Source organism: Notamacropus eugenii, chromosome 2, assembly GCF_028372415.1.
Source record: "Notamacropus eugenii isolate mMacEug1 chromosome 2, mMacEug1.pri_v2, whole genome shotgun sequence".
NCBI lineage: Eukaryota > Metazoa > Chordata > Mammalia > Diprotodontia > Macropodidae > Notamacropus > Notamacropus eugenii.
This window is the reverse complement of record NC_092873.1, coordinates 8,692,257-8,716,958: the sequence shown is the minus strand read 5'-3', so window position 1 is coordinate 8,716,958 and position 24,702 is coordinate 8,692,257. Positions and strand designations below refer to the sequence as shown.

Here is a 24,702-nt window from a genome sequence, read left to right as displayed (position 1 = left end):
TGTTAGTAGTGCAGAGTACAAATTTCACATCATGAATGGAAAGCTGCAGAGGAAAAAAAGGGGAAAAGCCAAAGACCATGTGGTCATAGCTGTTTGTATTCCCCTTTGCAAGTACTTCCTGAGGTAACATCAATAAAGATCGCCAATCTGCTCTGCATTATATGTACCTTCAAAACCAAGGCAGCTTTCATGATCTATTCTAATGGAAGTCTGCAACAGGACGATACAAACAAATACAGAGAATGAAAATATCCCTGTCGGAAGAGACATTATAAATTCCAGAGTCCAACCTTGCAGTCAATGTAAGAATTGTGTCTGTAGTAGTCACCCATAGTCAGACAGTGTCTCCTGAAGGAACTTGTCTCACAACCAATCCATTCCATTGCCATAAATTTTCATTTTTCTTATAAAAGTCACAACTAGGCACCTTTCATCACTGATTTGACCAATCTGTTCTAGAGATACCCAAGTCAGCACAGCAGCTCTTCACGGATCTGAAATTAGACATCATACCGTCCCTCAACTGTCTTATTCATTCTTAGTTCATCCATATCACTTGTCTCTGAATTGAGTTCAGCCTTCTCCAGTCATCCTGATTCATATATGGCCAAAGAACCCTGGTGGTTCTGGAGGAGAAAGTGAAGCTGGTGACTTTGCACAGCCATTCCTTATTGAAATCCAATTCAGTGGTAAGCCGTGTCATCATCTTCTTCAAGTTCTATTGCTCCTCAAGAATAAAGGAGATACCAAAGCCTGTGAGTAGCTCACTTTAGCTCAATAGGGACCCAGCTGAGCAGTTCTAGTTGGGCTACTCAGCTCGTCCTGTCCTCTCTCCTCTTTTTCTCCCCGACATAGGGTATCACCTCTTTCCTGTAGGGGGTTCTGCCCAAAGAAAGGTGAGATTTCATGACTCAAACCTACATAGTTACCGGACATTTACTGGTTGGATTCGCTTCTTAACGATAATGCCTTCAACTCAATTCATTCTGCCTCTGATTAAGTGAACTATAGGTCGCTGACGAAGTACCACTTAATGAGTATTTTTTGGCCATCCTGGCTTCAGAGTGAATGTAAATAATAATTGTTTCTCTTCAGGAGAGAAGAGAGTTGAATTTTTTTTTTTAATTTCCATTAAAGGAGATATCCTTTGATTTACCTTTTAAACAGGCTTCTTCACTGAACTGGCATTGCCTCACTCAAAGTGAGAATTTGAAAAGACATTTATTTCAAACGAACAAGTTTCCTCGGCACACGCTGGGTCATCTCCAGTCATGCTGATCGATATGTAGCCAGTGGACTCAGATGGCTCCAGAGGAGAAAATCAAGCTGGTGGCTTTGCACAGCCCTCCCTCCAATCCAGTTGAAGTATAAGTCATGTTGTCTTCTTACTGAGGTCAAGGTCCTCTATCAGAAGGAAGGACAAACCATAATCACAACTCTTAACTTATCAATATTCCTCTTAATATGTAGCCCCCATTATTATCATAGTCTTGTGGACGGGGACCCTGCAGCCCAGAGGTGAATGGAACTGTTAACTTGCGAGATTTAAACTGTATTATTCTATTACCGTAGCCTTTCTTATGATCAGCTAAAACGAACATCACTTTTTCCAAGAAACTGCTGCAACCCACTCTTCCCCTACCCTTACTTAGGACATATCTAGGGCAATGATAATTTTGCAGAAGCTAGGCTTGAACCCAGGGCTTCCTGTCTAAGGCCAGCTCCACCCTCCCCGTGCCAGGCAGCCTGTCCCTGAGGAATCATTGCCCTCCTCTCCTGAAGGTCAGAAGGGAAAAGGAAGAATGAGAGCAAAGAGGAACCTAGGCTACCAGACATCAGAGTAGTAACATGCTACTCGTTTTCAGTCGGGGCGTCAACGAATTCTTAAAGCCTTGTAGACCCTTGGCAGGCTATGGAGAATCACCTCTTCCTTTTACAGACGCAGAAACTGAGGCTGGGAGAGGAGGTGCTTTCCCAAGTGAAACAACAGAGCCAGTCCGGAGTTCGACATTCGAATCCAAGTCCTCTGAATCCAGCTGCTCCAGCTTTCCCATTAGGTCTCCTCCACCCCTTCACAGCCCCGCCCCTATGCATCCTGTCCCAGCGCGAGACCCGGCAGAACCTCTAGCAGGGGAAGCAGCCAGCCTTGGGCCCAGCCACCCTCGCGATCATGACCTTTGGAGCCTTCCAGCAGAGAGTTAATGGACCTGGCACGTGAGCACTCGTGCAGGCTTAATCTTTCCCGTTGGGCGCGTGCGCATGCCTTGAGCGTCTGTCAAGCTCACGCGCACTTCGGTCTCGCTCGAGGCGTTGCTAGGGCTCCAAGCATCTCCAGGATCGATTCCTTTCTAACTGTTGCCCTGTTTGGACGCAGTTTCCTTGGAGTCTCTGACTATCGAAGTGTTTTGGAGAGTAAGCGAGCTCCCGGAGAAGGCTGAGGGTCTCCAAGTGAGTTCTCCAGACCATCTCTGAAGCCCGCCCTCAGGATGAGGAAGATTTTCAAAATCTTGAGAAGGAGAGAGCGGTCTCCATCTGGCTCCTCCTCTCCCAGGAGAGACAGCGAGGTCCGACCCTTGGTCCCAGGTGCCGGTTATGTCATCAGAATGAAGGACCTCGGGAAGATCCATAAAGCTGCCTCCTTCGGGGATGTGACCAGGGTGCAGCACCTGCTGCTGCTGGGCCAGGCACACGTGGACGATCTGGATAAAGAGAAGCGGTGAGAGGGCGCTGGGGGTGAGAGAAGGGATGGCCCCCCCCCAGGAACAGTGTAAGACACCCCCTCCTCCACCCTCCCTCCACGAGTCTGCATGTGCCTTGGCTAATCCTTGGAAAACTTGTCCTTTGAGCACCTGGGCCAGAGCAGGCGCAGGCTCTGCCTCCTGGAGATTGGATCCCAAGTTCTGAGTGCTGGTGACCCCTGACCCTCCTGCCTGCCCATTTTTAATGGAGGGGAAACTCCTTCCTTTTACTTGTAGTCTGCTTCCAGCTGACTTACTCTTTCTCAGTGACGTGGTGGGAGCAAATGCTGCTCTCTTCCAGTGAAATGTTCTTCTGAGTCTGCTATTTATTTCCCAGACGTTTTTGTTCATCATATCCGGTCAGAAGAACTAATGCACATTGTAGATGTCCTCGGGTGAGAAGGGTGGCCACTTATATTTATTTGGGCAGCGATTTCGATTTCAGGCGGAGTAACAATAATGCATTTTATGTTACAAGTATAGTACCAAACAAGAGTACAATTTTGATTTTCGTAATTACCAAGCATTGACTTAGCTCTCATTTTCATAGCACACCTCTACACCTGGCTTCTGCAAATGGCCATCCAGATGTTGTGTCTCTCTTAGTAGAGAGAAAATGCAAAATAAACCTGCGTGACAAGAACTATCAGACATCTTTAATGAAGGTATGCCCTAGTTAACCTTGCTGGTCTATAGAATGCCTTTGGAATAAGAAAATGTGCTTTACTAAATTATTTAAATATCACTAATGATGTTTTAGTATACTAAATACTTTTTAGAGTATTGATTGTCTCTTTCTCTACATTCCATTCACAGGCAGTACAGTGTCAGCAGGAGGAGTGTGCAAGGATCCTGCTGGATTATGGTGCAGACCCTGCTCTGATGGATACCCATGACAACACTGCACTTCACTATGCTGCCTCTGGACTTAACACAGCCATAGCAGCAAAGCTGCTTAGACATACAATAGACATGGAAGCAAAAAACAAGGTAGAAGTCTACCTCTTGTGTGAGAAAATATTTTCTGAGATCAAATGTGTAAATCAGGTATTTTCCAATGCACATTATATTCTTGGAAGCATTTCTTTAATGCAAGTATCTTAAAATCCATCTCTACTCAAAGTTCATTGGCCTTGGGAATTTTCTGATGGCCAGGCAAAACGGGGAGGAGACTCCATTCACAACGGAACTCTTAATGAGGAACTTCCCTCGACTGCTTTGGACCAGGGCCTGTTCTAAGATTTAATCTTCGAGTAGGGTTGTTAACCTGGGATCCATTAATTTCAAAAAAAATCACCATTTATTTTATAGTTCTTTCAATGTTATTGGCTTCCTTTGCATTCTCTGTATTTTAGGTATTTAAAAGCATTATTCTGGAAAGGGGTGCATGACACACACACACAAAAAGTTATGAAAACGTGACTTAGGGAATGGTTTGTAATGGTGAAATGTGAAGTGACTTCCCAGGCTCACCTAGCCACTCTAAGTGTCTCAGCAGCAGGCCTTGAATCTCTGTTTCACTGATTTTGAGTTTGGCTCTCCATTCAGTCCACCACATCTATCTCTCTAGAATTTTCTTTGCATGCTATATTAGGTCTGGTACCCAGAATTCAAAGGTTCCATCAAATATCTGTCTGCAATACTTTACATATAAACCTTTACCTATGATAGTACAATGTTAATTGGTCAAGAAGAAATGTCATAATGTTTTAAAAAATATTCTGTTAAAAATTTGTTCAGCATAAAACTGCAGACAGACATTTTACAAGAACAAATTCTTAAGTGTATGTAGGTGTGTTTTTTTTTCTATTTCCTACACGCTATGCCGTTTCCTTTCTAGACTTATTGAGTATCTCCTGATTTTTAAGAAAAGGTTTGACTCCTCGTCACTGCTGCTCAAGAAAGAAAATAAAAATCAAAATATACATTAGGAGGGTTGTGAAGGGAGGGAAAATATCAAGAGAATGACTTTCTTCAAGGTTCAGCCACCTTAAGGCAAGATTTTCTTGAGTTTTGAGGCTGGTTGTAACACACTTCAGGGGAAAGGATGAAGAGAACTAGGCAACTTGAAAACTGACCAGAACTTAGTTGTAGCTTGGCCAAGTACTGGGGAAATAAGGGTGACTGCACGCAGAACGATCATTGATCATGACATGAAGACAGAGGAAAGGAAGGTACCCCTAAAAGATTAGGAAAATCTCTTACACATCCTGGTTTTCTACGTCCTGATCACAAATTAATAACTGGAAGCAATCCCAGAGGCTATCTAACTTCATTCCCTCATTTTACATGTGAGGAAATTAAGGCCCAAAGAAGTGAAATAATTTACTTACGGTCACATGGAAATTAACTAACAGAAGCTGGATTTATGCCCTGCTCTTCTCATTCCAGAGTTCCATTGTAGCCTACTTCCTTAGCATGTCATTAGCAAGTTCACAGGATGTTCACAACATGCCTTCAACTGAATTCTATCATATAAACAATTCTTGCATACCTTAACTTGATCTTTAATATGATTTTGCAGGAAGGCTGCACACCACTTTTGCTTGCAGTTAAAGAAAATAACCGAGATATGGTAGATCTTTTCTTAAAGAATGGAGCAAATGTGAATACATCGGATAGGCTTGACAGGTACGGTAATTAAAGCTTCCAAGAAAAAAAGAGGTAACTGTTATTAGAGGAATAAGAACAACTTCAATCAGGGAACTCTTAGTGAGCAACAATAATTGAAATTGTTCATCACTGAGAAAGGGTGACAATGTGCACAAACATCAATTATGAAAAGGGCTACTATTTATGCTTCTGCAGCAGAGAAAGCCATTCATGTGGGCATGCCATCCACCATCAATTAGTGATTTATTTTCTCAGGTTTCATTGTTTGATTTTCAATGACTTAAGATCATCACATAGCTGTTTTGTGTACTCGTGATGCAATTGATTCTCTACATGAAATAATCTTCATGTCAATCATGAGAATTGATGTGTGTAATTTTTCCTTCTTCTTCCTTTCATTGTTCTTAAGGATATGTGCACTGACAAATACAAATCAATACAATAATAAGATGACTGACTTTCATGATCCTGTGACCTTATCACTGTGAATATTTATGCCACTGGCTGAGATTTTAGTCCTTCCATACTTTCTTATGCTACAGGATTTTTGTCCTAATACCAGAAATTCCACATAGAGGATCCAAGAAAGGCATTGAAGCCTTCTCCTGGTTCTTTTAATATTTGAGGACGATGGAAGCACTTACATTGTCACATTTTCTCTCTTTTATTCTTTTAAAATTTATTTATTTTTACTTTTCAATTTTTTGCAGTTTTCAAATTTTGAGTTCAAATTGCTCTTCTTCCTGGGCCTCCCCCTTTCCCAGGATGTTATGCAAACTGATATAGGCTGTACATGTACAATCATATTCAACCTATTTCTACACTGCTCATGTTTGACAGAAGTAGCAGAATAAAAGAGGAAAATCTGAAGACAGAAAAAACAAAAAACCAAAAGGGAGAGAAAATAGTATGCTTCCACCTCCATTCAGACTCCATAATTGTTTCTCTGGATGTGAATAACATTTTCTGTCATGAGACTTTTTCCCCCGGTTTTCTCAGCATTTTTTGTCAACTAGTGAATTCAGAAGCTGGAATCTTTGGATTTCTCATATAGAAGATTACTGTAGTCATTGACCCTGGTTCTTTGATACCAAACATATTCCACTAATCCTACACTCTGTTTCTCAGCCTGTCCCAAGTGGCTTTGATGATTGTCGATTTATACAATAGAATTTTATATATGGTAGAGATAGATCACCTTCACTTGTATTATTTTTGATTAATTCCCTTGGTATTCTGGACCTTTTGTTCATCCCGATGAATTTTATTTTTTAATTTCTATACAATAATTTTGGTAGTTTGATTGGTATGGCACTGAGTAAGATATTACTTTTGGTACAATTGTCATTTGTATCATATTAACTTGGCCTACCAATGAATAACTGATATTTTTTAGATTATTCAGATCTGACTTGATTTGAGTGAAAAACGTTTTGTAATTGTGTTCATTGTTGGTTGGTTTGTATTGGAAGAGAGATTCCCAAGTATTTTATATTGTCACAATTCTCTTTCATCGCTCAATTCTTTGCACACTTTTCCTTCTACCTCTCTTATATGATTTTAATTTCCTTTCTGAGCTCTTCCATGAGCTCTCTCTGGGATTGAGCTCACTTCTCTTTTTGCTTTGCGATTTTGCCTATACGTGTTTTGGCGTCATTCTCCTTCTCTGAATTTTTTTCCTCCACATTCTTTGTGGCCACAATAACTTCCTATGGTCATTTTTTCCAATGACTTTTTGCTCGTCTTTTTTTCCCCTTTCTTTTCAATTTGAGCTCTGCTCACAATGTGGAAAGGGCACTGTTTCAGAATTTTGTAGCAGGGTCTCCAGGTCCTGGCTGTTTACCTGGTGCTGCAATGTTTTGCTGACTCGTGTGGGAGCCCTCTTTTACGGTGGTTTGCTCGGGGGATGGGAGTGGGAATGAAAGGCACTGCTGCAGATAGTAGGGTTCTGGCAGCTTACCTGATGCTGTCCCGGAGTTCTACTGCTGATGTTTGTCATGTGCTACGACTGGTGGAGTGTTCTTGAGTTTCCCTAGATGTACCCTGAAGTTCTTGGCATTGTAACCATTGGTGGCTGCCTGTTTCCTTAATCACCTGTAGGGATAGACCCTACCTGTTTGGCTGAGTCTATTCTGAGGCATGTCAGTTCTTAGAACTGGAGTCTGCCCACTCCCTATACTGGGACTCCGAATCTACCATTGCTTTGTTGAGATGAGGCTTGCTGCTGCCCTGTTGGGATACTTCCTGTCCTGGAGTATGCTCCCTTTTACCTAAGTGAGAAAGAACTTCCCTGTCAATCTTCCAAGGTTTGGGGGCTCTAAGATTGTTTCACCCTATACCTTTGATGGTTCTGCTGTGGCAGGACTTGTTTGAGGGCAGTATTTTATGGTTGTTTCGAGGTGAATATTGGAGAGTTATGGCGATTTACTGCTTACTCCATCATCTTGGATCGCAAAACTAAAAATAATCTTTTAAAAAACAAACCTAATATTTTAAAAGATAGGATAATATTAAGAGCTAATACTATATTTCATAACTCCATCAGTTTCAATCTTTCCCATAATCCTTTATTCCGCGCCACCCCCAAATATATTGTACTCGTTCCTTTTGCTATGTTTGGTATTGAGATTTTGGATCAGAGAAAAACATTTAAACAGAATCAACATTTCTACCTGCCATAAAGAGTTTATTAACACTTGAATATACCTTAAAATATCCATAATTTCCCTATATAATATATTTACATTACATGGATATTTTTGACACTACTTCCACCTTCCACAGAGTTAGCCTATTATATCGGTTATCACTGCGTGAGTGTTCACCCTTCTTTGCAGAGGAAGACCATGCCATCAGGGCAATACTGCCATGACTTGCAATTGACTTTATTTTGAGCGAGGGAGGGCTGTGCAGGTTGCCAGCCTCACATCTCCTCCAGAACCATCTGAATCCAGTGACCAGATATTCATCAGGATGACTGGAGATGACCCAGGATGAGACAATTAGGGTTAAGTGACTAGGCCAAGGTCACACACCTAGTGAGTGTCAAGTATCTGAGGTGAGATTTGAGCTCAGGTCCTCCTGACTCCTGCACTCGTGCTCTATGCACTGCACCACCTCGCTGCCCCATGAGTTATCACGAAGTAATCAAGGAACAGCACACCTCTACGTGACATTACTGATATACCTACAATACTGCCTTAGGCAGAAAGACAGTGAATTATTCAACATAACACAAACTCGGAACTTCAAAAGATCTCTGTTTTCACGATTTTGGATATTTTCTCTACTAGTGCAGCTTGTAATCACACTAACTCTTTATCAACTGCCTTCATGGGTTAATGGGCCTTCCTGAAATCCAATGGTCCTAGCTATCTGGTGATGAACCTTTCTTCAGTTACATGAGCTTGTCCATAAACATTACTTTCAAAGAGCCTCCACTTTCCTTTCAAGGCTAGTAAACAAGTGGAAACTTGGTGTAGGCTCCCTTGAAAGTTCTTCACTTTTGTACACAAGTTACTCTGATGCACTACCTTCTTGTTGTCATGAAAATCTTGAATTGGACAGTTCCTGCTAGAACTCTAAGAGGACAAAAAATACCCCTCTCAATCCTGTCTTTCCTTCTTTTCCTAACTGCCATTTTTCATGCTGCATATAAGCACAAAAAGTACTCATCCCTCACGAAGTATTCATGTTGCACATGCGTATAACCTCATATATGAGATATCCTCTTGTTGCAACATATCGAGAGAAATCTAATTACGTGTGACTCCTTTAAATTCTGAAATGTCGATGGTTTCTTTGTTATTCTAGAACAGCCCTGATGATTGCTGCCCGTTGTAAACCAACAGGTGTAGTCAGTCTTCTTCTTCAATATGATATTGATCTCTCTTGCCGAGATGCATTTGGACAGACAGCTGAGGAACATGCTGCTTTCAGTGGTCATTCCATGTAAGTATCAACGTTTTAATTCTAATAATTTGTATGGAATTGCATTTAAAATCATTTCTCCTCTATACAAAGGAGACTGTCTGGGACTTTCATAGTTGCATAATATGGCAAGCATCTGGCAAGCATACTTCAAGGCACTGTGAAGAAGTTGGTCCAAAGGCCAATTTCGGTTATCCAAGTTCAGGAGGACATAAGCATGAGACGAGTTACAAAGTAGAGTCAGGGTATGTGAGATCAGATTTTTCAGAAGTAAGGATAACGAGGATGATAGGTGCCATTTTTATAGTTCTATAAGGTTTTCCAATGTTTTCCATACATTTTAGTATTTGATCATCCCAAAAGTTCACTTCACAAAAATTTATTTATAAAGTCTGCTTTAAAGACACGGTTTTTTTTTCCTGTTTGTTTCTTAATCTTTGCTGATACCTCCAGTTATAGTAGATTTAAAGTTAGTTTTAGGAAAAGCCACATGATATGTTGGACACCTGAAAGTGAGTGACAGCTAAAGAGAATAAGTAATAAATATAATAATCAACATCAAAATTTACAATGAGGCAGTTTGGTCAGGGGAAAGAGTGCTCTAATTGGAATCAGAGGACCTGAGGAAAAATGATGCCTCTCACTTTATGGATCACCCTGGAGAACTGTTAACCTTTTCTGGAACTCAGTTACTTAATCTAGAAAATAAAGTGTTTGGAGTAGATGATCTAAAGCTCTGAATCTATACTTCTCTATTACTGTGACTCTGAGTACATGTATACTAGGTTTAGGCTGAATAATTAGCTATACCCTACAGACTTCATCAAAAGAATAACAACAATTTTGCTGATAATCTGATTATTAAAGTCTAAGGTATGCAGAGACCCGGTACGTATAATTTTATCTTGGTTGATGTAGAAATATTTTGTTTTATCTTTTACTTTGTACATAGTCATTACGAACTAATTTATCAATATGGACAACAGAAGGCACTTAATCAGCCCCTTTCACTCCAAATCAGCAGTTTGGAAAGGGCTGCTGATTCCAGATTTACCGTGACTGGACCTGCCAACGATCAGGAAGGTAAGAGTGACAAATTAAAAAAAATAGCTAATTTTAAAAAATAATGAAAGAGCAATCTTTAATTTCATATATATTAAATATTTACGTATATAAATATATGTATATATGTTCTATTTCCATTTTATACTTTTAAAGGGTAGGAATTGGTCTATTTTTGGTTATTTACTTAATTATCCTTGTAGGTTGATTATCCTGAACAAAACAGCCTCAAGGTATTTTGTGTTATTAATGTCTGCTTTCTCCAAAAATTTCTTTAAGCAAGTTACAATAACAATTATCAGATTTCTCCATTGTTCTAAATGTAATTAATGAAATCATGTGAAAAATTTTGAACATATTTCACATGTATTATATGTAGTGATATTAGTTATTTTTGATGCTAAAACATGGGAAAAATAAGTACGTAAACGTCTCCTGTAACTGTAGCATGTTCACACACAGAGGCACACCGACACAGATGGGCTCATCTAATATTTGGACATATAAAGGCAGAACGGTAAAACAGCTGGAGAGCAAAGCCTTCTTCCTTTTTGGAAGTCTATGAAAATCACTTATCCAAGCTTTGGAAATGGATACATTTTAAACGTTTCCAACATTTCTAAATGTTCATAAAGCTTTCAGTTCAGAGATACCAAAGAGGATGCAAAAGACACAGAAGTTAGGGGGAACAGGGGACAAAGGTTTGCAAGGTAATACATATATGTTCCTAGATTTTTGGTAGATATTTGCACATGTGCCCACTTCCAACATCATCCTAGGAACACTTCCAATCTCCTGATTCAGGCCGTTAAACTTTCAAAGAGAAGAGATTTTTCTGAGTGGTTGCCTAATATTGAATCCTGCCAGCTGGGCCATTGGGAATCTCAATGACCTGGGGTTGCAATAATAACTTCATCCCGTATTTATGAGTTTTCTGTTTCAAATCAATTTACCCTTTACCTTGTGAGAAAAGCAGTGTGGGTATTCTGTTTACTTCCATTTGAATGGTGATGAAACTAAGGAGCAGTTAGCTTAGATGCCTTGCTCATGCCAACAGAGCTCAAAAGAAAGTGTGATCATGCGCATATTACACTACAGAACTGAAAGAGATGAGCTATGTAAATCGTCCCTTAAAAGAAATAAGAAATCACAATGGCACAAGAAACAGTATTTAATTTTAAGTATATCTAGTACAGTCTAAAATCACATCCTTTTCAGAAAACATTCCTTGCTTATAGCTTGTCAGGTGATGAATGAACTTCATTTTTCTTCGTTTTCTTCGTTTGTAAAATAGTATATCTCTAGCTACATACATGCAAATAGAATGAACTTTTAAGATTAAAAATGTCAAGTTGTATTCCTCAATTTCTATTATGTTATCTAGAGAAAGAAATTTAATCAAATTTTTTGAAATTCCAAATCAAATTGTAATAAAAATAATTGTACTTAGGAAACTCAATGAAGGTGGAATGTCTATGAATTTCATCAAACAAGAAAATTTATAGTCTACAAGACGGAAATAAATATAGGGAAAACTGAAAGGATTGTTACTGATAGAACTATTCATAAGTAGGTTTGTGACAGATATCTGAATGCAGACACTGACTTTATGAAATATATAATAACCAGAATCATTTTCTATAGAAACCCAAATCAGAGTGTAAGCGCAACCATAGTAAGGTTAGAATTTTAAAAGCTTCAAACAACTAGGGATAGGAATAGGAAGAAAAAAATTTCTTTTTTTAAATATATTTTTATTAAATATGTATGCTTTCCTTGAAATACTCATTCTGTACCATAAGACATTTATTTGTTCTATCTCATTTATGTTCATCCAAGAATTAGTAAAATTTGTTATCTGATACACGAGTGTGGCAGTACAGCATAGCTTCATGCAGCATTAGACAAAATTGGTGATGACTTTTTTGAACTTGAGGAGTCACTGAGCTGTGACCATGAACCTCAAATCTTCATTGTTTTGAGGGGAAGATGAGAGTAGTAATAAAGTGAGGACATATTTTCTTGAGTTTTATTAGTAGTGAACCCTTTGCGTACACATTTTCTTATAAATCATATTGGCAAAGGAAACCAGGCTCTTATCATGAAGTATGAGTGTGATAGAGTTCCGATCCTGGGGCCTGGTAGTCATTTTTCGTTCCCTGAAGCAACATCTTCCTTCCTTGTAATTATTTCTTGTTTTCTTTTGTTCACATTGAGAATAAGCCCAAATTATTTGTCAGAGAAATTCGAAATTTTCTGGTTTTCTGGCATTTTGACAAATTATTGTATTCTGGGGTGGAGCATTCCCTAATCAGTAATTCTCATTTCTTTGATATTTTAATTCAGGGTTATGGTAGCAAAGTCACAAATTATCCCAAAACATTGCAATCCAAAAGTCTTTTTTCTCTCTCTCCCTGATGATTGATATTCAGTTTTGTTTTCATGAAGCCATTACTTTAATTGAGTAATGTCATCTTGTTGCACAACTCTTCATGGGTAATACAAATTGGAAATGCTGACAAGTAAAAGTTGTCCTTCCCAAGTCAGACAGTGCTGTAGTGTAGCTAGATAAGACAGGCAGGATTTAGGACTAAGTGATCTAGTCCTGGCTCTGCCAGGTATTGTGTTGAATTAAGAAATCCAGTGCTCTTGTTAATTACTTTTCTCTTCTTGTCCTTAGCTTTAGGAAACAATGAGATGAATTTCAGTTTAATGAGTGGGTTATATAAATGTCTGCCTCAGGATACAAGCCCATATCACACAATTCTTTTTGGTGATAAAGACAAGACTTGTATTTCCGTTGGCATGAATTATCTCCTTCTGCAAGAGCAGGTTAGCACCTTCTGTGAAACTTCGGGTGGCAGAGAATTGACTTGAGCACTGAAAGGTGAAGGGATATATTAATTTTCACGTAGGCAATATCACAATCAAAGGTGCAACAATAATCCTATATACAAAAACTTGCACAGTAGTACCTGTTTCTTGATGCATTTACCTTTGTGCTCCCCTCCAGAAGGGCTCTAGAGCACGGCCCCATATTTCAGCGGACCAGAGGACCTGACTTTGACTATACATACATACATATTTATGTATGTGTGTGTATCTATGTATACGTGTACATATACATATATATCAATAATTGAAAATTCCCAAAGTTAATAAAAAGTTTTGCATATGTTCATTGATGCAACCAATTCCTCTTGTCAAACTAATTGTAAATACTTAATAAACAAGAAACCCCTGATAAAAAAAAAGCTTTGAATTTAGTAATATATTGTGGACTGATGAATAGTAAAGGTAATTATATAGTTTTGTATATTAAACAACATCTTAAGACGTTTTTGGACTGATATATAGTAAAGTCATTTAATATTTCAAAATAGACAATGGCTGATGTAGGAATTTAAAGATGTAAAATTTCTTCCTCTAAGGACATGAACGAATTGGGCATGCAGGTGAAAAAGCCAGAACAAGAAAAAATTGAAAATCCCCAAGTAAATCCCCAATCAGAAAGACTGAAAACCAGAAGAGAGATTAATAAAATGGAAATTAAGAAAACTATTGAAGTCATAAATGAAACTTTAAGTTGGTTTTATGAAAAACCACAAAATTGAGAAACCTTTGAGCCATTTGATAAAAAAAACAAAACAAAACCAAAGAAGAAAAGCAAATTACACTATCAAAGATGAAAAGGGTTGAAGTCACCTACAATGAGCCGGAAATTAAAACATTAACTAGAAATTACTTTGCCCAACTGTATGCCCATAAATTCGACAATCTAAAGGAGATGGATGACTATTTTAAAAAATGTGAATTGCCCAGATTAACAAAAGAGGAAGTTGAGTAGTTACATAACCCTGTCTCGGAAAAAAGAAATTGAACAAGCCATCCATGAACTCCCTAGGAAAAAATCTCCAAGGTTGGATGGATTAACAATTGAATTCTATCACACATTTAAGGAACAGTTACTTCCAATATTATATCGAGTATTTGGGAAAATTGGCAAAGGAGTCCTCTCAAAGTCGTTTTATGATGCAAATATCGTTGTGATACCTAAACCAGGAAGGGCCAAAACAGAAAAAGGAAATCCTGGACCAATTTCTCTAATGAATATTGGTGCAAAAATTTTAAAAAAGATTTTAGCAAAAAAAAAAAAATACAGCAACTTACCTTGAAAAGAATGGTTCATTATTAGGAAAACTATTAACATTATTGATCATGTCAAAAACTAACAGAAACCACATGATTATCTCAAAAGATGCAGAAAATCCTTGGACAATATACAACACCCATTCCTATTGAAAAGACTGGAGAGCATAGGAGTAGATGGAACTTCCCATAAAATAATAAAACAATAAGTAGTATCTACCGAAAACCTTCAGCAAGCATCATATGCAAGGGAGATAAGCTAGATGTACTTGCAAGAAGACCAGGGGTGAAACAAGGATGTCCATTATCACCCATGTTATACAATATGGTACTAGAAATATTAGTGGTAGCAATAGGAGAAGAAAAAGAAAAGGATGGAATTAGAATAGGCAAAGAAGAAACTAAGCTATCTCACTTTGCAAATGATATGATGATATACTTAGAGAATGCCAGAGGCTCTAGTAAAAAACTACTTGAAATGATAAATCATAAACAACTTGGCAAAGTTTCAGGTTGCAAAATGAACAGATCTTCTGCATTTCTATATATTATTAACAAAGCTCAAGAGCAAGAGATAGAAAGAACAATTCCTTGTAAAGCTAGGTTAGACACTATAAAATATTTAGGAGTCTACCTGCCAAGAGAAATCCAGGGATTATCTGAATACAATTACAAAACCGTTTTTGCACAAATAAAGACAGGTCTAAGAAAGCGGAAAAACACTAGTTGCTCATGGCTAGGCCAAGCCAATGTTAAAAAAACATGACAATTCTACCTAAGTTAATTTACTTATTCAGTGCCATAACAATCAAATTATCAGATAATTATTTTCTATAGCTAGACAAAATAAGATCAAAATTCGTCGGGAAGAGAAAAAGGCCCAGAATATCAAGCGAACTAATGAAGAGAAATACCAGGGAAGGTGACCTTGATCTACCAGATCCCAAATTTCATTATAAAGCAACAATCATTAAAACCTCTTGATACGGGCCAAGAAACAGAAGGGCAGACCGGTCGTATAGCTTACGTCCTTCCGACGCAGTGGTCAAAGAATATAGCAATCTACACTTCGAGAAAGCCAAGGAACCCAGTTTCCTGGGATAAGGACTCACTACTTGACAATAATTGCTGTGACAACTGGATAACATTGTGGTGGAAACTAGGGTTAGAACATTGCCCAAAACCGTACACAGGAATAAATTCCAAATGGATACATGCTATAGGAATAAAGATTGATACTATAAATAAATTAATGGAGCAAGGAATAGTCTATTTTTCAGATTTATGAAGAAGGGAAGAATTTTTGACTAAACAGGAGGTGGAAAGCATTATGAAATTCAAAATGGAAAATGTTGATTCCATTAAACTGAAAAGCTTTCTACAACCAAACCCAATGCAACGAAGATTAGGAGGAAAGCAGAAACCTGGGAAACAATTTTTGCAATTAGCGTCTGTGATAAAGGCCTCATTTCTAAAATAGATGGAGAAGTGAGTCAAATGTACAAGAATAGAAGTCAATCCCCAGCCCATTACCGGCCAAAGGTTATGAATAGGCAGTTTTCAGAGGAAGAAATAAAAGCTGTCTAGAGTGATATAAAAAAAGCTCTCAAGAACTTTTGATTAGAGAGATGCAATTCAAACCAACTCTGAGATACCACATCACAGCCATCAGGTTGGGTAACATGACAAAATAGGAAGATGATGCATGTTGGAGAAGATGTGGGAGAGTTGGAACACTAATCTCTTGTGGGTGGAGCTGGGACCTGATCCAACCATTCTGGAGAACATTTTGGAACTATGTCCAGAGAGCTAAAAAATGTGCACAGCCCTTGACCTAGAACTACCGCTTCTAACACTGTATCCCCAAGAGATCACAAAAATGAGAAAGAGTCCCAAATGTACAAAAATATTTATAGCAGCTCTCCTTTGGGTGGTCAAAACCTGAAACTCTACGGGATGCATATCATTTAAGGAATAGCTGAATAAAGTGTGGCACAGGAATGTAATGGAATACTGTTTTGCTATAAGAAATGATGAACAGGAAGATTAATGAGAGGCCTGGAAATAGTAATGTGAAAAGATTGTGAGTGAAAGGAACAGAACCAGGAGACCTTTGTACACAGCAACAACCGCTATATGGGAGGAATTTTTCTGCTAGGCGTAGCACTTCATTGCAATGCAGGGATTTACATAATTTCCAGTGGTCTCTTAAGGCAAAATGCCTTCCACATGCAGGGAAAGAACTACGAAATTTCATCACATAATGAAGCAGATCATTTTCTTTTATATTCTGTTTTGATTTGTTTTAGGATTTCTCTCATTCGTTTTAACTCTTCTATGTAACATGACCAAGGTGAAAATATATTGAATTGGAATGTAAGTGTAGAATCTATAACAAACGGTATGCTGTCTCAGCATGGACATGGGGAGATACGGGGTTACAGGGAGGGGGGAATCTAAGATATATGAAAATGACTGTTGAATACTGAAAACAAATGATATTTTAAAAGTATACAATAGTTTCAAAGCTTCAAATTTTGATTTCTGAGATATATCTCCAACATGTACATAGCTTTCTTTTTCATTAATGGTAAAATACATATGTGGAAAGGGTGTTTATATATTAATAACTTTGAATTACTAAAGGAGATGACTAAAACAATTTTTCTTTCTTGAAATAACTCTCCAAATGGCAAAAGTTTTTCCATCATGTCTTAAAAATATTTTATATACGTTCTTTCCTATATGGATAAACTAAACTTAAAAAGTAGCTTTTATATTTTTATAGTTTTGAACATACACTTCCATTAATTTTACATTTTCTCCCCCTCCTTCCCTTTCCCCCTCCTCAAGACATTCTGCAATCAGATATAGGCTGTACATGTATTTTCCTATCAAACGTTTTTTCACATTAGTCATGTTATATAGAAGAACTGGAGTGAATGGGAAGAGCCATGACAAAGAAAATAAAACGAAAGGAAAATTGTCTGCTTGACTCTGAATTCACACTCCTTAGTACTTTCTCTGGCTGTGGACGGCACTTTCCGTCATGAGTAAAGAAAAACCTTTTAAGACTGATAAATTAATGGATACCAGAGGTGTAGAGATGCCAGTAGGCAGCACTGGTAAGGAAAGAAATGAAACTGTATTATTAACTGTTATTCTACAAGTGTGCATCGAAGTGGATGTATTCAAAACATAATTCTAGCTCTTTATTTCTGAGATAAGAATATCATTTATACGTTGTTTGAAAGTACCTTATTGTGATTGCTTACATATTACGCGAATTTCCAAATTATACAACTAATTAAGGAATCATCCACACTGGGGTCCCTTGTGATATAATTGCATCAATCACTGCCATTGTTTGGAAGATATGATGCTGTGTTGCAGCATCAACTTCATAAGAGCCCCCTGGGAATCTTGAGTATCCATCCCTTCAAAAGAATCACCTTTACATGTGTCACTGTGGAGCATGTTATGTACTGCTCCATATACAAATATGTAAAACCCTTGAAGTAGGGTCTACTTGAAATGTGCGTTGCATGTTGTGTTAACACTATATTCTTGTTTTATTTCAAGAACTGATAATTGATTCTAATTGCTGTGATGCAAACGCCATAACCGGAAGTACACCAAATTATGGCTTTCATTCTTTAATTCACATAAGGGTATCCAACAAGGCTATTCGTTTTGTGGGAAGTTGTGATGGTATTATATTGCTGAAATACACTTGTTGATAAACCTTTCATTCTTTTTCTTTCAGATTCTCTTGAGAGACATCAAAATGTGAAGGTAATAAAAATGATACTGTTAATTTACATCTGATATTTATTCAAAGCTTTCAATATAACTATCTTCTTCTTATTGGTTTCATAGTCCATTCAACCCACTACAGAAAAGCATGTTTATTACACGAATGATAATCTGGGAAATGGAGTTCAGGAAAAACGAAAGTCATGTAAGTGTCCTAATTCTATAATTTAGGAAGAAAGAAAGTATATTTTTAAAAACGTAAATATTCATATCCTTTTTTCCTTCCATTTCTCCCTACTTATCTTACAGATTTAGTGGAAGAAAGGAACTTAGATGACTCAGATGATATTGACGGTATTGTCTCATTTTCCCCTTTTTTACAAGTAGGAGATTAAGTGATTTTTATTTTCAAAAAATCACACCTAATAGGAGATGTGCCCTGCAGTTTTCAGTTTTTGCTGTTGTGTTATGAGTACCGTATTTCAAGTGGCATTTTTGTACTTGCTGCCTCCTTTCTACATTTCCCAAAGCCACATAAATTGAGTTATGTATGTATTATCGCAATTCAAGTTAGTATTTATTAAGGAACGATTATTTATCATGTGAATATCACATTCTTGCTGCTTTATTGGACGATGGAAAGATAAAAACAAACAGTTTTTTTGCCTCAAGAAATTTACTTTCTCTGAAGGGGTACAACGTACAAACTGTGTTAAAATGTCAGTAGTATGGAAGGTAAGGGAGAAGAATTACACTGCTCCAGGAAAATTGAGGGGTGAGAGATCAGGAGAAAGGGTATTGGTTGTGGAAGAAAGGTTTCATAGCCCCGAGAACTGCAGCAATAAGGTACCACAGAAGGATTGAGAGCAAGAGAATGGCCAGTTCAGGGTCTTAAAGAGATTACTTGATGACTTTGTGTAGAAGGAAGCAGAGAAGGTAGAATTCAGAAATATGAAGACTGCTTAGTAAGCTATGGCAAAAATCCAGGTAAAAGTTGAGGAGTTCGTGAAATGGGGGTTCTTTGATACTGATGAAAAGGGAGAGGATGACAGATGTGATGGAGGTAGAATCAACAGGGACTTAGCAGCTTTTGCATGTGTATGTTTCTTCATACACACACATACATATATGGATGAGAGGAGTATCAAAGATACGGGCCCATATTCCTGAGAAGATGGCATGCGTTTACCAAAGATAAAAAGTATTAAAGACTGTAGATTTAAGAGCTGGAATGGAGAGAAAAGAAAATGATGAGTTCAGACTTGTTCATGTTGAATTTGAAGCTCCAGGAGGACATACAGGCTGAGAGATCCAGGAGCCAGTCCCAAAAGATGGTGCCCAAAACACAGAACAGTATTTAGGTGTGGTCTGACGAAGGCAGGGGTCAGCTGGATTTATATCTCCCTTCCTCTGAACGTGATTTCTATTTTGATGAAATCTAAAATTGCTTTGTCTCTCACGGCTATTATATTGATTCAGAGAAAGCACATCATCCAAAAAACTCCCAAGAAATTCTGACAACCATTTCTATGTAATTCTCTATCCTGTTCTTGTACTTGCGTTTGTTATTCTGCCCAGAAAGATGACTTGTAGGAATTTGTCAAATGCTTTTCTGAAAGGGAGGCAAAGTATAATGACAATAATACCCTGTTCCGTCAGTCTAGTAAGATTGTCAAAATGTGAATATAGTCTGCTATGACGTGTTCTGACCCTATCTCAAGAAATCATGAGAGTTGCTAACAAATAGCATCAGAGGAGGTTATCCATGAAGCATAGAACTTGAACAGTATGTGATCACGATCATGTAAGGTCAAGAAAGAGTAAGAACGAGGATAAAGGCTATCAGATTTAGCCTTTAGAGACCATTGCTAATCTTGGAATCAGCAGTTTCTGTAGAAGGTTAGATCCAGGGCAGACAAAAGGGTTTGACAAATGAATATAAATAACTCTACTACTTGGACAGTGAAAAGGAGGGCAGATATCAGATAATATATTCCCCACATTCCGTGAAGGCTAGCAAGCCTCTCTCCTGCTCTTTCATCATTGAGAAAAACAAGTAACCCAATGGATTGATTACTCCTGGCCTAACTACCAAAATGATCACACATGACCATTGTTCATTAGTTTACCTTTAATTTTCAAATTTTACAATTTCATCTGGAATGAATACATAAATCAATCCTCACAGCTTCCTGTGATTTGGTATAAAATGAACATCTCACAAGCTACTTAAAATGCAGCAGTTGATTGAGATTACAGAATAATTTGATGAATGCATGATTAGTGAAATCGAATTTTCTTATATTCATTCCTTTCTTGAAAAGAGAATACAATGGATAACTTATAGCTGTCCTGATTGCCACTGCTGATAAGAGGGGGAGGTTTCATTTCTATGAGAAAAATACTTCTGAATAAAATCACCTGTTACTTAAACATTAATGCCCATTTAACCCAATAATTGGAATTTAAAGGATCATCAGAGGAAAGTCAAGAAAGTTTTGATAAAAGTGACCTGGAACAGGTATGTAATAATAATATTCCAATTTCTGATATTTTGTATTATGCAAAGTGCCTTTCATGCTAGTTTGCTTGCAAGACTTTCATAACTTGGTTTACTTTTCAATGCTTTTTGCAATAACTTTAGAAAATAATGCATGTTTCAGTGACAACGAATAGGAATAGTTAATCTGAAAATGAATAATTTTAGAAATTGTCTCCTAGTCAAATATGTCCATTGTGAATGCTAGAAATTTGATGATAAAGCTGGAATTTACTTCATTTCTCCCTATATATTAAAGAAGAATGTTTATAATCAGGAAGATGTGATTATATATATTATACATATGATATAATAATATATGATTATATATCGTTATTTTATATACGTTATATGATATCATACATGATATCATACATATATATAATAATTTTCACAAGATTCCTAAATAATGTAGCTTCTAATGGGTTAGGTGGCATACTAGGTAGGGTCAATAAGACCTAATTTTGAATCCATCCTTGGATTCCTAGCTGAGTCTATGATACTGGACAAGCCACCTTACATTTGTAAAATGATTATGAATATTGCTTGTCTCACAAAATGGTTGTGAGAATGCCACGAAGTTTTGTGAAAATCTGAAAGTGCGACAGAAATGTTAGCCATTGTTGTTCTTTAAATATTTGTTTTTTTAATTTTCCCCTGCTGTCATGTATTTTACAGGACACAGTACAGATGGATGCAAACAATTGTGATGACCTCACTCAGTCTTCTGACACAGCTACAGAGGGTGATGATTTACCTGCCTTGAACTATAAGAATGTTTTGTTAGTGATGGAACAACTTAGTGTTGGTTGTGATGGTACGAACGTTTTACAATTTCCTAAGAAAATAACAATGTTCAACAGAAACCAAAGATGTGTGTGTATGCAAGAAGATACAACTGAAGTCCTAACCCATTTTCTCATAGCAAAGTAGAGGTCAGCTTAATCTCTGGCAGGCCTTCACCAAAGAATCACTAAGTACCTATTGTGTGCTAAATATTCAAAGTTTAGATAAGTTTCCTCATTCAATGTGCAATCTAGTACGGAATATAGCCTACATAGATAACTCAAAAATTAATATGTATATTCATATATATATGTATATGTACATATACGTATATATGTACTATATATGTGTGCATACATATGCATATATATATGTATGTTTGAGAAGCACAGTCATATTGCTGTTTGAGGTTCAGTGGGGGAAAGACTATCAACATTACAAAATAAATAACCTGTGTGTGAAGGTAGCATTTGAGCTGACTTTTAAAGAATGAGTATGAATTCAGTAGGTAGAGATCATGGGAAAATAGGGAGATGAAATGAGCATTTTCAACCATGGAAACTCTGAGTAGAAAGGTAAAAAAGTGACACTGAAAAATCCAGTTTTTCTGGACAATATATACCTGTAAGAATTAAATATGGAAAGTTAGGATATTGCACATTTGCACAGGGCCTTGATTTTGTCTGTAGTGCACACACTTAAACGTGGAACTTCAGTTTCATAACGTATAAAATGTCATACTTCACAGGATTGTTGTTGGAGGAGGTGTATTTTGTAAGCCTCTAAGTGCTATATTATATAATCTGTGTTATTAATATTGGTTGGTAATAGGAGAACCATTGAAGAGACTGAACTGACTACGAGTATAAAGGTCTCAAGGAGTGAACTCTTTCATGAAAAGAATAGTCAAAATATGATAATCTTTCATAAAATGGCCCCAAATATCAAACATCTTGTAAATATTCTGCCTAGTTTTTATAATTCTTCTCTCAGCATGGCATAGAGGATAGTGCATTGGACACGATGCCATGAATAGCTAGGTTCAGATTCTGCCGTTTACACGTTCCAATTGTGTGAATCTTAACAAGTCTTTTAACTTCTCTGTGCCTCAGTACCTTCTTTTCTTTGAATCGGTGAGCTAACCAGTTCCCTCAGTGTCAGCTTCGCTTCTACTCCAGTGTGGCTACATCCAGCAACTGGGTTCTCTCTTGTTGCCTCACTTCAGTTCAACAGTGAATGAATATATGAAGAATTGGAAGTTACCAAGGAAAACCCAATAATCAAGTTCGTTGAAACTGTAACGACATAACGAACATTTCTAACTCTGGATTAGGTCTCAATTTGACTCCATATGTCTCTCAAGAATAAAGGGGCAGCTATTTTCTTTAGTGCTCAGAACGATTTTTGACCTTCCTCTGGTGTTTCAAGTTACCAGAGGTTTCGCCAATGAATAAATGAGGATGGATATTTCAATGTGTGAATATTACATACTTACTGATATTATAAATCTCTAAAGAGGAAACAGTGTTTCCATACAATTATGTAAAGCAAAACATATTTATATTTCTAAAATAATTCAGTATATTTTCATTATGTAGATATTAAGTATATAATCCCTTGGATGAATCTTATTTGTCCCACCCAGAATACACCTCAAAATATTTCCTTTTCACAAATATTTTTCTTTCATTGTGAAGAATTCTGAGCTTTCAGATTTTTTTATATCAATTAATTTGTCACTTAGAGATTGTGTTTCATTGCCTACAGTGCACACATAGAAATAGGTTATTGTCATCTTCAATGTAAATTTTTGACAACGCATTATTTTGCAATATGTGAGGATTTATACGTGGATATGATTTTGTCATTGCCAGAGTATTTGAATTCTAAGTATACTGCTATGGTTCAGCGGATTTTAAAATACTCATATTTTTATTGACTTGCGTTTTTCTCTGTACAGATTTTATTAAACTTCTGAAAAATGAAGATGCAATACTTAGATATGATCGATCAGTGGTACGTAAAAAAGGACATTGTCCATTACTCACCAGGAAAGTGAAGAGTTTAGAAAACAAGATTTGTGGACTGCGGGAAGAATTATCAGAAACAAGGCAAATGGTGTCTGACTTAGAGCAACAAAAAGCAGAATGGAAAAGAGAACTCCTTAGCACGAGGTATGGAACTCATGATTTTAAACAAATCCTTGGAAGCTTTTTTCTTACCGTTGAAGAAATGTGATAGAGGATTTGAGGTTAGGAAGGCCAAAATACCACCTCATTCAAACAGTATTATGAATGAGCCCTACTTACTCATTTTTACTCTGTGGATATCAGGTAGAGATGCATTTGTAGTGAATTTTGAAAACTGTAACACAAGTAGCTGTGTTTCATTTTTTTCAACATGAAGTAAAAAATCACTTCACTAATCAATAGTAATGGAAAAATGGATGTAATTTCATATGCATCCCCCTCTACACTTTTCACCGGCGTCTTTGAAATGTATCAGAACTCGGGAATTTGGAAATAATCTTTTGTTCCAGCTCCATACAATTTATGGAATTTCTCTTCATTGAATACAAGAAACAAAAGCATCCAAGTGAATATATGATACAGTTTTGATAGAATTAAAGTGCCCTGCAGTAGCCTGGATAAAAAAAATGGGTCCCCTCTGATTTTGATGACAACTGGCAGAGGGGCAACAAGTGCCACGCAAAGACCAGAGTACCACGGGCAGGTCACCTGGAATGAATTCACAAACTCAAACATTTTTGACATCAAGGTAAAGCTTTCTGACACTTTTCAGCAGCAAGGGTTCTTAGGGAAACTGCAACCCTAGCTGGGTACAGGTAAAGTTTATATACGATAGTCTATAGGAAAACATGTGCCAAATATGCTAAGCAGCTGATTCAAGGTGAGACTAGGCAAAGGTTAAGCAGAGGTTATTTCTTAAAGGAACATGCACTTTTGGTATCTACCTGGCAGGTATTATACGCAGAGTTCACAGGGAAATAGCATAAGGAGGAGTGGCAACTGCATAGAGATGCGGTTTTCGGACTGAAACATCCCTAAGTTCACTCGTGGTCAGGACAGACTAACGGATGCCAGATTGGTCTCACGAATATCTTGTTGG

The 24,702-nt window shown here is 37.3% G+C and overlaps 1 protein-coding gene across 1 annotated transcript in view; it reads left to right on the top strand.

Moving 5' to 3' along the window:
- The first annotated feature begins 3,110 nt into the window (after positions 1-3,110).
- LOC140522471 (uncharacterized) overlaps positions 3,111-24,702 on the top strand; it is an 83,087-nt gene continuing 61,495 nt past the window's right edge. Inside the window, exons 1-13 of the mRNA XM_072637904.1 lie at positions 3,111-3,133; positions 3,289-3,403; positions 3,555-3,785; positions 5,263-5,369; positions 9,165-9,302; positions 10,234-10,364; positions 18,075-18,203; positions 18,259-18,287; positions 18,372-18,453; positions 18,558-18,602; positions 20,720-20,769; positions 21,466-21,604; positions 23,534-23,747. Of these exons, the coding sequence (XP_072494005.1) occupies positions 3,111-3,133; positions 3,289-3,403; positions 3,555-3,785; positions 5,263-5,369; positions 9,165-9,302; positions 10,234-10,364; positions 18,075-18,203; positions 18,259-18,287; positions 18,372-18,453; positions 18,558-18,602; positions 20,720-20,769; positions 21,466-21,604; positions 23,534-23,747 (1,433 nt within the window). The remainder of the gene's footprint in view (positions 3,134-3,288; positions 3,404-3,554; positions 3,786-5,262; positions 5,370-9,164; positions 9,303-10,233; positions 10,365-18,074; positions 18,204-18,258; positions 18,288-18,371; positions 18,454-18,557; positions 18,603-20,719; positions 20,770-21,465; positions 21,605-23,533; positions 23,748-24,702) is intronic.